The sequence below is a fragment of the Sebastes fasciatus genome, chromosome 24 (assembly GCF_043250625.1).
Source record: "Sebastes fasciatus isolate fSebFas1 chromosome 24, fSebFas1.pri, whole genome shotgun sequence".
Lineage (NCBI taxonomy): Eukaryota > Metazoa > Chordata > Actinopteri > Perciformes > Sebastidae > Sebastes > Sebastes fasciatus.
The window spans coordinates 9,924,140-9,937,414 of NC_133818.1; the positions used below are offsets into that span (position 1 = coordinate 9,924,140).

At 43.3% G+C, this 13,275-nt stretch overlaps 1 protein-coding gene, 1 long non-coding RNA gene and 7 other non-coding genes across 9 annotated transcripts; 7 read left to right on the plus strand and 2 right to left on the minus strand.

Annotated features, from left to right (window-relative positions):
- The first annotated feature begins 1,815 nt into the window (after positions 1-1,815).
- trnam-cau (transfer RNA methionine (anticodon CAU)) lies at positions 1,816-1,888 on the plus strand. The gene has a single exon. It is a non-coding gene; the product is annotated as a tRNA-Met (tRNA).
- Positions 1,889-2,754: 866 nt separating this feature from the next.
- trnak-cuu (transfer RNA lysine (anticodon CUU)) lies at positions 2,755-2,827 on the plus strand. The gene has a single exon. It is a non-coding gene; the product is annotated as a tRNA-Lys (tRNA).
- A 223-nt stretch (positions 2,828-3,050) lies between these two features.
- On the plus strand, positions 3,051-3,121 carry trnag-gcc (transfer RNA glycine (anticodon GCC)). Its single transcript has one exon. It is a non-coding gene; the product is annotated as a tRNA-Gly (tRNA).
- Positions 3,122-3,333: 212 nt separating this feature from the next.
- On the plus strand, positions 3,334-3,404 carry trnag-gcc (transfer RNA glycine (anticodon GCC)). The gene has a single exon. It is a non-coding gene; the product is annotated as a tRNA-Gly (tRNA).
- A 1,203-nt stretch (positions 3,405-4,607) lies between these two features.
- trnag-gcc (transfer RNA glycine (anticodon GCC)) lies at positions 4,608-4,678 on the plus strand. The gene has a single exon. It is a non-coding gene; the product is annotated as a tRNA-Gly (tRNA).
- Positions 4,679-6,286: 1,608 nt separating this feature from the next.
- Positions 6,287-8,181, minus strand: LOC141762631 (uncharacterized). Its single transcript, XR_012592864.1, has 5 exons — positions 7,851-8,181; positions 7,436-7,489; positions 7,211-7,321; positions 6,969-7,046; positions 6,287-6,861 (listed from the first exon to the last, which is right to left on the minus strand). It is a non-coding gene; the product is annotated as an uncharacterized LOC141762631 (long non-coding RNA).
- A 38-nt stretch (positions 8,182-8,219) lies between these two features.
- LOC141763311 (uncharacterized) lies at positions 8,220-10,723 on the minus strand. The gene is made up of 3 exons (XM_074627880.1): positions 10,514-10,723; positions 8,489-9,196; positions 8,220-8,299 (listed from the first exon to the last, which is right to left on the minus strand). Exons 1-3 carry the CDS (start codon positions 10,674-10,676, stop codon positions 8,220-8,222), a joined length of 951 nt encoding a protein of 316 aa, XP_074483981.1. The 5' UTR covers positions 10,677-10,723.
- Positions 10,724-11,954: 1,231 nt separating this feature from the next.
- On the plus strand, positions 11,955-12,025 carry trnag-gcc (transfer RNA glycine (anticodon GCC)). Its single transcript has one exon. It is a non-coding gene; the product is annotated as a tRNA-Gly (tRNA).
- A 474-nt stretch (positions 12,026-12,499) lies between these two features.
- Positions 12,500-12,570, plus strand: trnag-gcc (transfer RNA glycine (anticodon GCC)). Its single transcript has one exon. It is a non-coding gene; the product is annotated as a tRNA-Gly (tRNA).
- The last annotated feature ends 705 nt before the right edge of the window (positions 12,571-13,275 follow it).

Below are 13,275 nucleotides of genomic sequence, written 5' to 3' on the forward strand. Positions count from 1 at the left end.
TGGCTGCTGGTTAATTGAAGGTGCCTCGGTGTCTAGAGGTCGTCGCTTTGATGGAAACGGGAGGAATTACCTGGTTGCGTCGCAGTTATTACCGTGTAGTTTTACTTTTCATACGTTTATGTTTCAAGGTAGAACGTTTATCATTATTACCAGCTAATCTGTGAAGAAACAGGACGCTATTCACCAGCTCCGGAGGATTATTATCTTGCTTTGCGGCCGCAGGCACCAGTTTGGCCCGACGGATGGAGGGATAAAACTGCTAAAAAGTCTTTTAATCATCAATTTTTTTGCAGCCAGTGGGTGAGTTACTATCAAATTAATACCACAACGCTTACCAACCATGTTGCGTTTATAACTTTGCTGTGTTTTACCATGTAAAAGAGTGTCAAAGATAGCTAGCTAGCTCATTGCGTGACGTCATTTTACACGTAGTTATGTCACTCACATGTTGCCTACATGTTATAACAGAGATTCTCTATTATGTTTACAGTAAAATGTGATATTAAATTGGCCTTTTTACTGTGTTTTCGTAGGTTTAACGTGACTTTTTGTAGTGTGACATTCGTGAACTTCATAGAAATAATGTTATATTAATGATGGTGAAGATGTATTTTTGGCTACATTTTCACCCATAAGATAAGATAAGTTAAGATATTCCTTTATTAGTCCCGCAGTGGGGACATTTGCAGTGTACAGCAGCAAAGGGGATAATGCAAAAAACAAGATGCATCAGCTAACACAGTAAAAAAAGAGCTAAACAAAGTGTAACAAAATATGAACCATTTAAATAGAAGGAAGTATTATTGTCATTTTTTTGGTGTGTACATCTACATTAAATCCTCTTGTCTAATAAGCTTTTTGCTGGTTAAGGTAAGTGTGTATATCACATTAAATGGACTGTGTAAAAGTAAGCGAGGGCAGTGGGCTGGTAGTGTCTAGAAGGGAGCCCGCAAACTACGAAATCTTTATCGAGATGTGCAGAAACTCTCGCGATAGTTCGATGCCCGACGACCTATCCCAACGCTAATCATTCAAAGTCAATGCTTAATCTTAACTATTCGAGGTTAATGCTTAACCTTAAGTATTCCTTAATAATAATAATAAAAAAAGGTATTCCTTAATCCTCAACTTTAACAATTCTCGCGAGAGTTTCCCCACTTCGCTGGTTCCCTTCTAGCTTTCACCGCAGTGGACCTGATGTCCACTGCGGTGAGAAGCGCTTTGCCTCCCTCTGGTGGACAATGATAGGAACTACAACCAACATAGAGAAGCGCTTTGCCTCCCTCTGGTGGACAATGATAGGAACTACAACCAACATAGAGAAGCGCTTTGTCTCCCTCTGGTGGACAATGATAGGAACTACAACCAACATAGAGAAGCGGTTTGCCTCCCTCTGGTGGACAATGATAGGAACTACAACCAACATAGAGAAGCGCTTTGTCTCCCTCTGGTGGACAATGATAGGAACTACAACCAACATAGAGAAGCGCTTTGCCTCCCTCTGGTGGACAATGATAGGAACTACAACCAACATAGAGAAGCGCTTTGCCTCCCTCTGGTGGACAATGATAGGAACTACAACCAACATAGAGAAGCGGTTTGCCTCCCTCTGGTGGACAATGATAGAAACTACAACCAACATATTCTGCTTGTTTTTGTGCTGTATTTTTAATATGAGGACGTTCGGGGTGCATTTGTTTGAGTATATGTGCTGATATAACCTGATATATTGTCAAGCAGTACTCACAGTTCATATTTGCAGTTGACTTTAACTGTAGTTCCTTTTTAAAGACTTCCTGTTTATGTGTATTTGTAGCCTCGTTGGCGCAGTAGGCAGCGCGTCAGTCTCATAATCTGAAGGTCGTGAGTTCGAGCCTCACACGGGGCAGATCTTTTGCAATATGACCATATTTTTAATGAGGGCACACCTGGGATGAGCAAAAGGCGAAGCAAAATGAACAATGCATTTACACACATCTGTATTATTTAGATATTTAGATTATTTAGATTTAGATATTTATATAGATAATGATGCACACAGTACACTTTCATAGACTAAGATACTGGAGTTACCTTGCACTATACTCATTTTTAACAGTCTCTTCGGCACTATATTCACTTTTTTAACAGTTTTCTTCATCTCCATGTATTTTTATATCTGCTATATTTTTTGTACTTTGCACTACTAACTTTTTTACTGCCTTTTTACTAACATGTGTTGCACTATTGAACTGTGATGCTGGAAACTTGAATTTCCCTCCAGATCAATAAAGTTACTATCTATCTATCTATCTATCTATCTATCTATCTATCTATCTATCTATCTATCTATCTATCTATCTATGTATTTTACTCTATATTAAACTGTAATCGTAATATTGAACCGTTTGTCGCAGAGTCTTGTCGGGAGTTGTCATATCACTCACCAGACAGTTCCTGTTTCATTGGTATGTTTATCCCCACGCCCTACACATTAGCCACGCCCCCTTTCATAACACATGAACGGTTTGTTGCAAACTCTTGCGGCAGGCGGAGGTCCGGTTACTGGTATTGTGACAACACTATTGTGGGGAGACTGTTTCTCTCAGCTAGTGATGTTCTGCAGGCCTCTCCACACTGAAGCAGGGTAGTTGCTTGAATTTTTTTAGCTTTTCAGTGTAGCTTCTCTCTGCTACTCTGATTTCCTGCCTGGTTGTATTTTTCATAGAATTAATGAGACATTATAAAAATACAAAGTTTTTCATGATGAAACATGCCCGGCTAGCTCAGTCGGTAGAGCATGAGACTCTTAATCTCAGGGTCGTGGGTTCGAGCCCCACGTTGGGCGCACTACTTTTTTTTTTCCACTTTCTCTCCTCTTCAGTACACTGATTATCTGCTGGGATTCGCGGGTATAGCTGACTGTGATGTAATGTTGGTATTTGAGATGTAAGTTGATCTTTAAGTAGATCTGTATACATCAAGTTGACGTCTTGACTCCACAGAAGCAATAGTTGTATCTGTGGATGGAATACTATTTAATTAAAATAGGCGAGAATAGTGCTATGTGAGCATTGGTGGTTCAGTGGTAGAATTCTCGCCTGCCACGCGGGAGGCCCGGGTTCGATTCCCGGCCAATGCAACATCCTTTTTTGGAAAATGATTCAGTATATGGCTTGATGGCTCAGACATCCAGAGGGAGCTTGAAGTATAGCCGTTGCTCCTCTGCGTCGAAAGGGGCCAGCTGAGCTGGTTCGGACATCTGATCAGGATGCCTCCTGGACGCAACCCTTTAGAGGTTTTCTGGGTACGTCCCCAGTAGACGTCGTAAATGTAAAGACAAAGGTCATGTGAGCATTGGTGGTTCAGTGGTAGAATTCTCGCCTGCCACGCGGGAGGCCCGGGTTCGATTCCCGGCCAATGCAACATACATTTTTTGTAAATGATTCTCTATGTTGCCGATGTTACCTGAAGACATTATACTCCTGAAGACGTTATACTCCTGATGGAAAATGAAGGAATACGAAAATAAATAAATCCAGAAATGAAAACAGCATTAATTTATTGCTGTATTCATTTATGTACTTATGTCAGTATTTATTCCTGTATTTTTCTTTACATCCATTCATATATTTATTATTATTTTTGGTCCCCTGGTACCACTTTGCCTTGGGAGACCCTACCAGGAGCTATAGCCCACAACAACACAGCTCCCAGGGTCACCAGGGCAAACAAACCCCTCCACCATGTTAAGGTCTCTCCATGTTTGGACTCTAGCCTTTTCCGGAGTTGCCCAGGGTGAGAGGCGCTTTGAGGGTGTCGGGATACGAACCCCCAGCTTAGCGCTGCTGTGTTGGAGCTCTCCCTGAAGAACAAGAGGGTCGTCTCTATGTGACTGCAAGTCGCTGAGCGAAGGTCTCTGACTGTCGTCTGTGCTTATGCACCAAACAGCAGCTCAGAGTACCCGGCCTTCTTGGAGTCCCTAGGTGCCGTCCTGGAGAGGGCGCCAACTGGGGACTCTATAGTTCTGCTGGGCGACTTCAATGCTCACATGGGCAACGGTGGAGAAACCTGGAGGGTGGTGATTGGGAGGAACAGCCTGCTTGAGCTGAACCGAGTGGTGCTTTGTTTTTGGACTTCTGTGCTAGTCATGGATTTGCAATAACAAACTTGTTCAAGAATAGGGTGGTTCATAAGTGTACTTGGTACCAGACCACCCTAGACTAAAGGTCGATGATCAACTTTGTGGTCGTTATCATCAGATCTGCAGCCGTATGTCTTGGACACTTGGTTTCCCGTGGGTGTTGGCCTTCACCAGGATGGTCCCTTGTCACCGATTCTGTTTGTGGTTTTCATGAACAGGATCTCAAGGCACAGCCTGGGGGAGGAAAGTGTCCGGTTTGGGGACCTCAGAATTGTGACTCTGCTCTTTGCAGATGATGTGGTTCTGTTGGCTCCAACGGACCGTGGCCTTTCAGCACGCACTGGGGTGCTTCGGGATGAGACTCAGTACCTCCAAGGATGTCTCATGGATGCCACCCTTTAGAAGTTTTCTGCACACGTCTAACTGTTGAGAGGCCTAGGCTAGACCCAGATGACACTGCAGACGTGAAATGCTGCACATGCGAGCATTGGTGGTTCAGTGGTAGAATTCTCGCCTGCCACGCGGGAGGCCCGGGTTCGATTCCCGGCCAATGCAACATACATTTTTTGGAGATGATTCTCTGTGAGGCTTATTGTTGCCGATGTTACCTGAAACCATAATCGTTATATGCTAATATGAAAACAGCATTAATTTATTGCTGTATTCATTTATGTACTTATGTCAGTATTTATTCCTGTATTTTTCTTTACATCCATTCATATATTTATTATTATTTTTGGTCCCCTGGTACCACTTTGCCTGGGGAGACCCTACCAGGAGCTATAGCCCACAACAACACAGCTCCCAGGGTCACCAGGGCAAACAAACCCCTCCACCATGTTAAGGTCTCTCCATGTTTGGACTCTAGCCTTTTCCGGAGTTGCCCAGGGTGAGAGGCGCTTTGAGGGTGTCGGGATACGAACCCCCAGCTTAGCGCTGCTGTGTTGGAGCTCTCCCTGAAGAACAAGAGGGTCGTCTCTACGTGACTGCAAGTCGCTGAGCGAAGGTCTCTGACTGTCGTCTGTGCTTATGCACCAAACAGCAGCTCAGAGTACCCGGCCTTCTTGGAGTCCCTAGGTGCCGTCCTGGAGAGGGCGCCAACTGGGGACTCTATAGTTCTGCTTGGCGACTTCAATGCTCACATGGGCAACGGTGGAGAAACCTGGAGGGTGGTGATTGGGAGGAACAGCCTGCTTGAGCTGAACCGAGTGGTGCTTTGTTTTTGGACTTCTGTGCTAGTCATGGATTTGCAATAACAAACTTGTTCAAGAATAGGGTGGTTCATAAGTGTACTTGGTACCAGACCACCCTAGACTAAAGGTCGATGATCAACTTTGTGGTCGTTATCATCAGATCTGCAGCCGTATGTCTTGGACACTTGGTTTCCCGTGGGTGTTGGCCTTCACCAGGATGGTCCCTTGTCACCGATTCTGTTTGTGGTTTTCATGAACAGGATCTCAAGGCACAGCCTGGGGGAGGAAAGTGTCCGGTTTGGGGACCTCAGAATTGTGACTCTGCTCTTTGCAGATGATGTGGTTCTGTTGGCTCCAACGGACCGTGGCCTTTCAGCACGCACTGGGGTGCTTCGGGATGAGACTCAGTACCTCCAAGGATGCCTCATGGATGCCACCCTTTAGAAGTTTTCTGCACACGTCTAACTGTTGAGAGGCCTAGGCTAGACCCAGATGACACTGCAGACGTGAAATGCTGCACATGCGAGCATTGGTGGTTCAGTGGTAGAATTCTCGCCTGCCACGCGGGGGCAAGTCGCGTATAGGTGGCATACACTGACAGCCAATGAAATTGCAGACTTATTAACGCTGTCCAGGGTGCTGAAAACGCGGCTTTGGTCCAGCAGTTTTCTCCTGAATATTTAAGAATGATTATCTGGAGCATGTTCGAATCCCACTTGGTACAAAGTCTGTGATACATTATCAAAGATAATGAGCTATTTGGGAATCAAGAAATGTGAGTCTTAGTTTGTTATTTACTTCTTCTGATTATCATTAGATTAGACTAGTCTGGTTATATCAAGTTCTTGACTTACTTAAAGCTATTAACCAATTATATTAGAGTTTTCTTCCTATGTGTAACATTTAAATTGCAATTACTTAATTACTTCAATTAGAGACTTTACTGTTCACTATAAATTATTAATTTATTAATGAGACATGTAGACATTAGTGAATTAAATGTATTTATTAACCACAACTGTAACAGTAAATATTCAACAGAGCCCATATTGCAAGGTCACACATATATCACACAAAAATGTAAGGTAAAGTAAATATAATATTGTATATAATAAATGTAATAATTATTTACATGAGCAAAATATACAGTATATACAGTGGAAACCGGTTACAGTGATCACGGTTACATTGATAAACCGCTTATATGGGGCAGTGGTGGCCCTCCCTCATTACCACCACTGAGATGCCCTTGAGCAAGGCCCCCCCCAACCGCTCCAGTGGAGTTGCTCAGTGACCAGCAGATCAGACTGTGGTTGTACTGGGCAGCTTCCAGGTGTGAATGTGTAACTGTGTGAATGTGATCAGGGCGTTCCTGAAAAAGAGAGCATTGCCCTCAGTGAACCTCCCCCTGAATAAAATAAAGGTAAAAACAAATAAATAAAATATGGATCAAAAAGCTTGGGACAGAATCATTCCTATGCAAATGCTGTTTAAGCTGTGGAGGAGGACAGCTGGGGACAGCTGATGGCCTGGGTAATGGCTGACCTGGTCAGGCAAGAAGAAAGACATAGCAAATTATTAAGATTGTGTGTTGACTTGATTTTATCTCTTTGACACGCACACAACCAAATCAAGAACATTCAAATACTTACTTTGAGCTCTTGGCGGTTGCAGCGGCGGTTGAATGGGCTCTGCAGACGTCTCAGGAGAAATCGGAAGTGCCTCTGACACTATATAGAATATTAAACATTTCATTATTATTCACAGTAAGATAAATAAAAAACTCGACTGTGACATTGTGCACCAGTATCTGATTTACATCAATGAGAACAGTTCCGATGGACACTACATATGGATATTTTTAAGATGCAAATACAGTTAAAATAATACACACCTGGGACAGTGACAGTTGTCTCTGTTGGCAAGGGTCCTGGTGTTTCTGGCATCAGGAACATCAGCTCCTGAGGAAGGGGCACAGGTCTCTTTACCATCGGCAGAGCAGGGGCTGCAAGGAGATAAGGACCACAAAAAGTAATCAATTATTGGTTTATAACGGACATAATCAGAGGGAATATGACAGAAAGGTTTAAATGGATAAAAAGAAATATAATGCATTTACCATCTACTTGTGAACCCGTCAGTTCAGTTGGTGTGGACAGTGTAGCAGATGGTACTACAACAGAAAAAATCTTGTCAGTCATTTATATTTTGACAATATAAAAAAAACTGGTGTTAGTAAAGGCATACATTATCCATCTTTTACTTCACCTGCTTATCTCAGCCTTATATAGTTAAACAGACTGTTTGTTACATTAAAGTATAAAGAATTTCATTCATACACATGCAGTTTAGTTCTGTATGGATAAATATTTAGTAGTCAGTCATTACAATTTAGCCTAAGCAGGGGAAGCAACATGGCACACTGCAAACACATGCATACAAGTGTTAGTAACCACAGCAGTCCTATATGTATATATATATATATATATATTCATCATATAAGTCTAAAAACTGGAATAAAGAGTGCTACTTACCCTCGCCATGACTGGAATCAATTCATAGTCACTAGGACAACAAGTTGAACAGCAAAACACAAACATGACCAGAACATGGTCAACATGAGAAGGAACGGTTTATGTCATGCTTCGGTTTGGGATAAGAATTCATGGTCCCAGAGTCTCCGTCGACGACAGGACGTTTTTGTTTGGTTAAGAACCTCTTTCTGTTCCCGAAGCCTGTCGTCTGGCAGTTGATGCTGATGGTGCAGAAACAGCTGTAAAACACAAACAAAAACAATTAAATATAAACTATATAGAATACACAATTAATATTAAACAGGCTGAACTGTAAATTATTTTGAATCTTCAGGCAGTAGAAACAAACCAATATAAGACAACAAATGTTTACTCACAGCTCTGCACGTGTTGCTTAGAAGGACAGATACCCAGCATCGCTCTCTCCAGCTCTTCATCTTCATCCATCACTGTGATGCAAACAGACAAGAATTAGAATGTACTAAAAATATGGCTTTACTGTACTTAGGATAGTATGAATAAAATCACCACTGAAATAATGGAAGACGAAGTTTACTCCCTTTGGTGTACTAAAATACACTGGATACCATGACAGCATATACATTTTTTTGACAAAACAAATGGAAAACAAGACCCACCCATGGCTTCAGCAGGGGCCTGTGAGGCATGTGTCACCAGAGAGGAGCCAGAGGGGGAGGGCAGCTTCTTCTGCAGGTACACTTGTAGTTTGTGCATCTTTGTTCCTGGAGCACAGCTTTTCCTCATAATAAAGGCTGCATAGCCATCATCCCTGCTGTCCCAAATCTCTCTCCAGGTGCTTTTGGCACGAGAGCCAAAACCAACCAGCTGGTCATCCTCTGATGCTGCTGCTGCTGCTGCTGCTGTCACAACTGGCTTTTGTTTCTCATAATTGAGAAGAGACTGGATTTCTTGAAAGCTGAGGGCATAGCTCACAAATGACAGCAGGCTGTCCTTGATGTGCCCCCCTGCCATGAACACTCCTGCAGTCTCCTCCTTTTGCTGGTTCTTGATTAGGTAGATGGTATACCCAATGTCATTTTCAAGGAGCCAGCGGAAGGACTTCCCTTTATATTTCCCAAACTGCAGGATGTATTCTCGAGCCACCTCAGTTTTATCTGAAGCATCCCCTCCTCTTAAAATGATCACAGACAGTGCATTTTTCCTGACCAGCTCCTCCTTCACGGGTGCAGACTTGTCCTGTAGAGAGGGGTTGTCTTTAAGGAGTTTGGCTGCATCCGTTGGATCCTGACGGAGATATCCGAGTGGTCCCTTGCGGAATGTGACACTCATTCTCCCAGGGAAAAAAACCGTTTTCTGCATTTTACCTGTAATGAAGAAAAGCATATTGATCTATTAATATGTTATAGACAGGCATTGTTTTCATAACAAATGTTAATAGTGAGGGTCTCAAGGGAGAGCAGGAATTAGGAGGTTCACATCTCAGCTCTAGCCCCTTTACTGTCTACATATTCTCACTGTATTTATCAGGGTTTTGAAGAAAGAACAAATGATATCAAATACCTTTACTTTAATATTACCTTTACTACTTTGTATAGTACCTTGATTAAGTGCCTGCCTTTGTGTATGTCTTAACGATGAGCTCTGGTTGTTGAGGCAGATCAGCCCCCCCCACCCCCAACCAGTGATTCAGACTCAAGTAACACTGAAGTGTGAAGTGTCTTATCCAGCAACGCCCTGCATTCAATTCACCTTTCCTATCCCAAACAGACATGCATTAGACTATATTTGATATATTCTGCTTTTGACAAGCTCAGACAAACGTGGCCTATTTAGTATTTTGAAAATTGTAATATGGTATAGAAGCATATAATAAGTGTTAAAATTAAGCATGAATAGTACGTTGTACACAACATGGCAAAGTATGAAAAACCCTCAGAGACATTGGTTCTCAATTAATAAACAATATTCTGGTGTTCTCTCATTTTAACAGAGGTGGAAGAAGTACTCTGATCTTGTACTTCAGTGATAGTACTGATACCACAGTGTAGAAATACTCTGCTACAAGTAAAAGTCCTGCATTAAAAACCTTAAGTATAAGTACATGCTGTGACAACAGCAACGTTATACAACGGAGACTGAAAGTAGTCGACGTAGCGTTAAGTGCAAACACGACGACTTTATGATTCATATGAAGCTTGTTCATTTATCATTCTGTCAATGTGTGTATGTAAAGTAACGTTAGTGTGTCCAGAGTAACGTTATATCTAACCTTACTGCTGATGTAAGCTGCTGATACACCGTAGTTAACGCTACATTAGACATTAATGTTAACTAACAACGTGATGCTTTCAACCTAAGGAATGTTAAGTTTCGTTAGCTTGTAATTCATCCCAAAGTACCGCAGCAGCTCGACACAATAAACTGAGGAAACACGGCTAATGACAACTTTATAACACGTCAGACAGCGCCAGGATACATTATAATAACATGTTGGTTCATTGTTAATAATGTTACGTTAGCTTGTAGTTCATCCGAAAGTACCGCCGCGGCGACACAATAAACGGGAGAAACACGACTAACGTTAACTTTATAGCGTCCACAGAAACAAGAACACGTCAGACAGCGCCAGGATACATTATAGTAACATGTCGGTAATCGTTATTTATCTAAATATAACTCACCGTTTGGCGTAATGTCCACACAGCGCAGCTCAAGCTCAAGTCGATGCGAAGTGTAGCTCATCCAGACCAACACTGCCAGAGTGGCGAAGGAAACAACAACTCCTCCTCCTCTCCTCGGAAAAAGGGCGCCAAACAAACAATAGCGGCCAAAGATATATTGCATCCGTAGTGGTTCAGCACTACCATAGAGAATGAACGGCAATGTGTTTAGGGCGCTTTAGCTAAAGAATCCCCGGGTGCCGCGCGGGAGGCCCGGGTTCGATTCCCGGCCAATGCAACATACATTTTTTGGAGATGATTCTCTGTGAGGCTTATTGTTGCCGATGTTACCTGAAACCATAATCGTTATATGCTAATATGAAAACAGCATTAATTTATTGCTGTATTCATTTATGTACTTATGTCAGTATTTATTCCTGTATTTTTCTTTACATCCATTCATATATTTATTATTATTTTTGGTCCCCTGGTACCACTTTGCCTGGGGAGACCCTACCAGGAGCTATAGCCCACAACAACACAGCTCCCAGGGTCACCAGGGCAAACAAACCCCTCCACCATGTTAAGGTCTCTCCATGTTTGGACTCTAGCCTTTTCCGGAGTTGCCCAGGGTGAGAGGCGCTTTGAGGGTGTCGGGATACGAACCCCCAGCTTAGCGCTGCTGTGTTGGAGCTCTCCCTGAAGAACAAGAGGGTCGTCTCTACGTGACTGCAAGTCGCTGAGCGAAGGTCTCTGACTGTCGTCTGTGCTTATGCACCAAACAGCAGCTCAGAGTACCCGGCCTTCTTGGAGTCCCTAGGTGCCGTCCTGGAGAGGGCGCCAACTGGGGACTCTATAGTTCTGCTGGGCGACTTCAATGCTCACATGGGCAACGGTGGAGAAACCTGGAGGGTGGTGATTGGGAGGAACAGCCTGCTTGAGCTGAACCGAGTGGTGCTTTGTTTTTGGACTTCTGTGCTAGTCATGGATTTGCAATAACAAACTTGTTCAAGAATAGGGTGGTTCATAAGTGTACTTGGTACCAGACCACCCTAGACTAAAGGTCGATGATCAACTTTGTGGTCGTTATCATCAGATCTGCAGCCGTATGTCTTGGACACTTGGTTTCCCGTGGGTGTTGGCCTTCACCAGGATGGTCCCTTGTCACCGATTCTGTTTGTGGTTTTCATGAACAGGATCTCAAGGCACAGCCTGGGGGAGGAAAGTGTCCGGTTTGGGGACCTCAGAATTGTGACTCTGCTCTTTGCAGATGATGTTGTTCTGTTGGCTCCAACGGACCGTGGCCTTTCAGCACGCACTGGGGTGCTTCGGGATGAGACTCAGTACCTCCAAGGATGCCTCATGGATGCCACCCTTTAGAAGTTTTCTGCACACGTCTAACTGTTGAGAGGCCTAGGCTAGACCCAGATGACGCTGCAGACGTGAAATGCTGCACATGCGAGCATTGGTGGTTCAGTGGTAGAATTCTCGCCTGCCACGCGGGAGGCCCGGGTTCGATTCCCGGCCAATGCAGCACACTTTTCACATTTTGGAATTATTATACTAAATGATGAGCATACAATACAATATATTTGAAGGCTTTTTATCCAACACTTTTTTTGCTTTTAGTACAGTAATTGCCACCATTTCAGAAACATTTTAGACACAAATGCATTCAAATTAAATTTCTTTTATCTGCATTTATTTAGGTCTAAAGGAGAAGTTGTGTGCTCAATTCTCAATATGTGCTCAATAAAAATATAATGTTACCTTCGTGACGCTGACACAGAGCTTCAGAGCCGGTGATGAAACACACTGCTGAAAGAATGGTCTCTCTGAGTGGCCTCTCTGGGCTTTAATGCCCCTTGTGTTTTAAACTCTCTTCATTCAGAGGCAGACTTCTGGTGTGTTGTGTTATTTCTTGTCGTGTCAGGAGATTTGAACAAGGTTGCAGCAGACCGGCTTGTTACTTACAAAAATTTACGTCACCTATGGACTGTCATGTGAGCATTGGTGGTTCAGTGGTAGAATTCTCGCCTGCCACGCGGGAGGCCCGGGTTCGATTCCCGGCCAATGCAACATCCTTTTCATAATCTAAACATTTACATTTATTTTGATAAGATATTTCTGTGTGAGCTTGTGCTTGGCTTAATTTATCTCAAGTCAAATTTATTTCTATAGCACATTTAAAACAACACGAGCTGACCAAAGTGCTTTACAGACATAGGTAGAATAAAAACAGGTCAACAGAGCAGACAACAAAATCACACATATCCACAGACAGAGCTTCTGCCGAGCCCGAGGGACGACCAGAAGTGACTGGTCGGAAGACCTGAGTGACCTAGGTGAGGCATAGGGAGTTAAAAGGTAAGGCTGGGGCGATTCGTCGACGTAGTCGAATACGTAAATACGTCGATTTACATAACGTGCGTCGATGCATCGGATGACGTAATGAAAAAAAGCTGCGCCCGGTCCGAGCATGGATTCTGATTCCCCCAGAGAGAAAGAAGTGTCAAAAAAAACTCTACCACGTTCATCAAAGGTGTGGGAATACTTCAAACAAAGACCCAACAATGGGGTGCTCTGTAAGTTGCGCAGGAGGGAGATGGCATACTACAGCAGTACAGGTGCAATGTACGAGCACCTGACAAGAAGGCATCCCGGAGCGCTGAGGGAAGAAGACAGCAGCAAGACACTTCCGTAAGTGACTTTTTCCCCACCCAGGCATGATCTATTAAGATTGTAAAAGCGCGGATGTGTTTCTGTCAACAGTAGTCATTTAA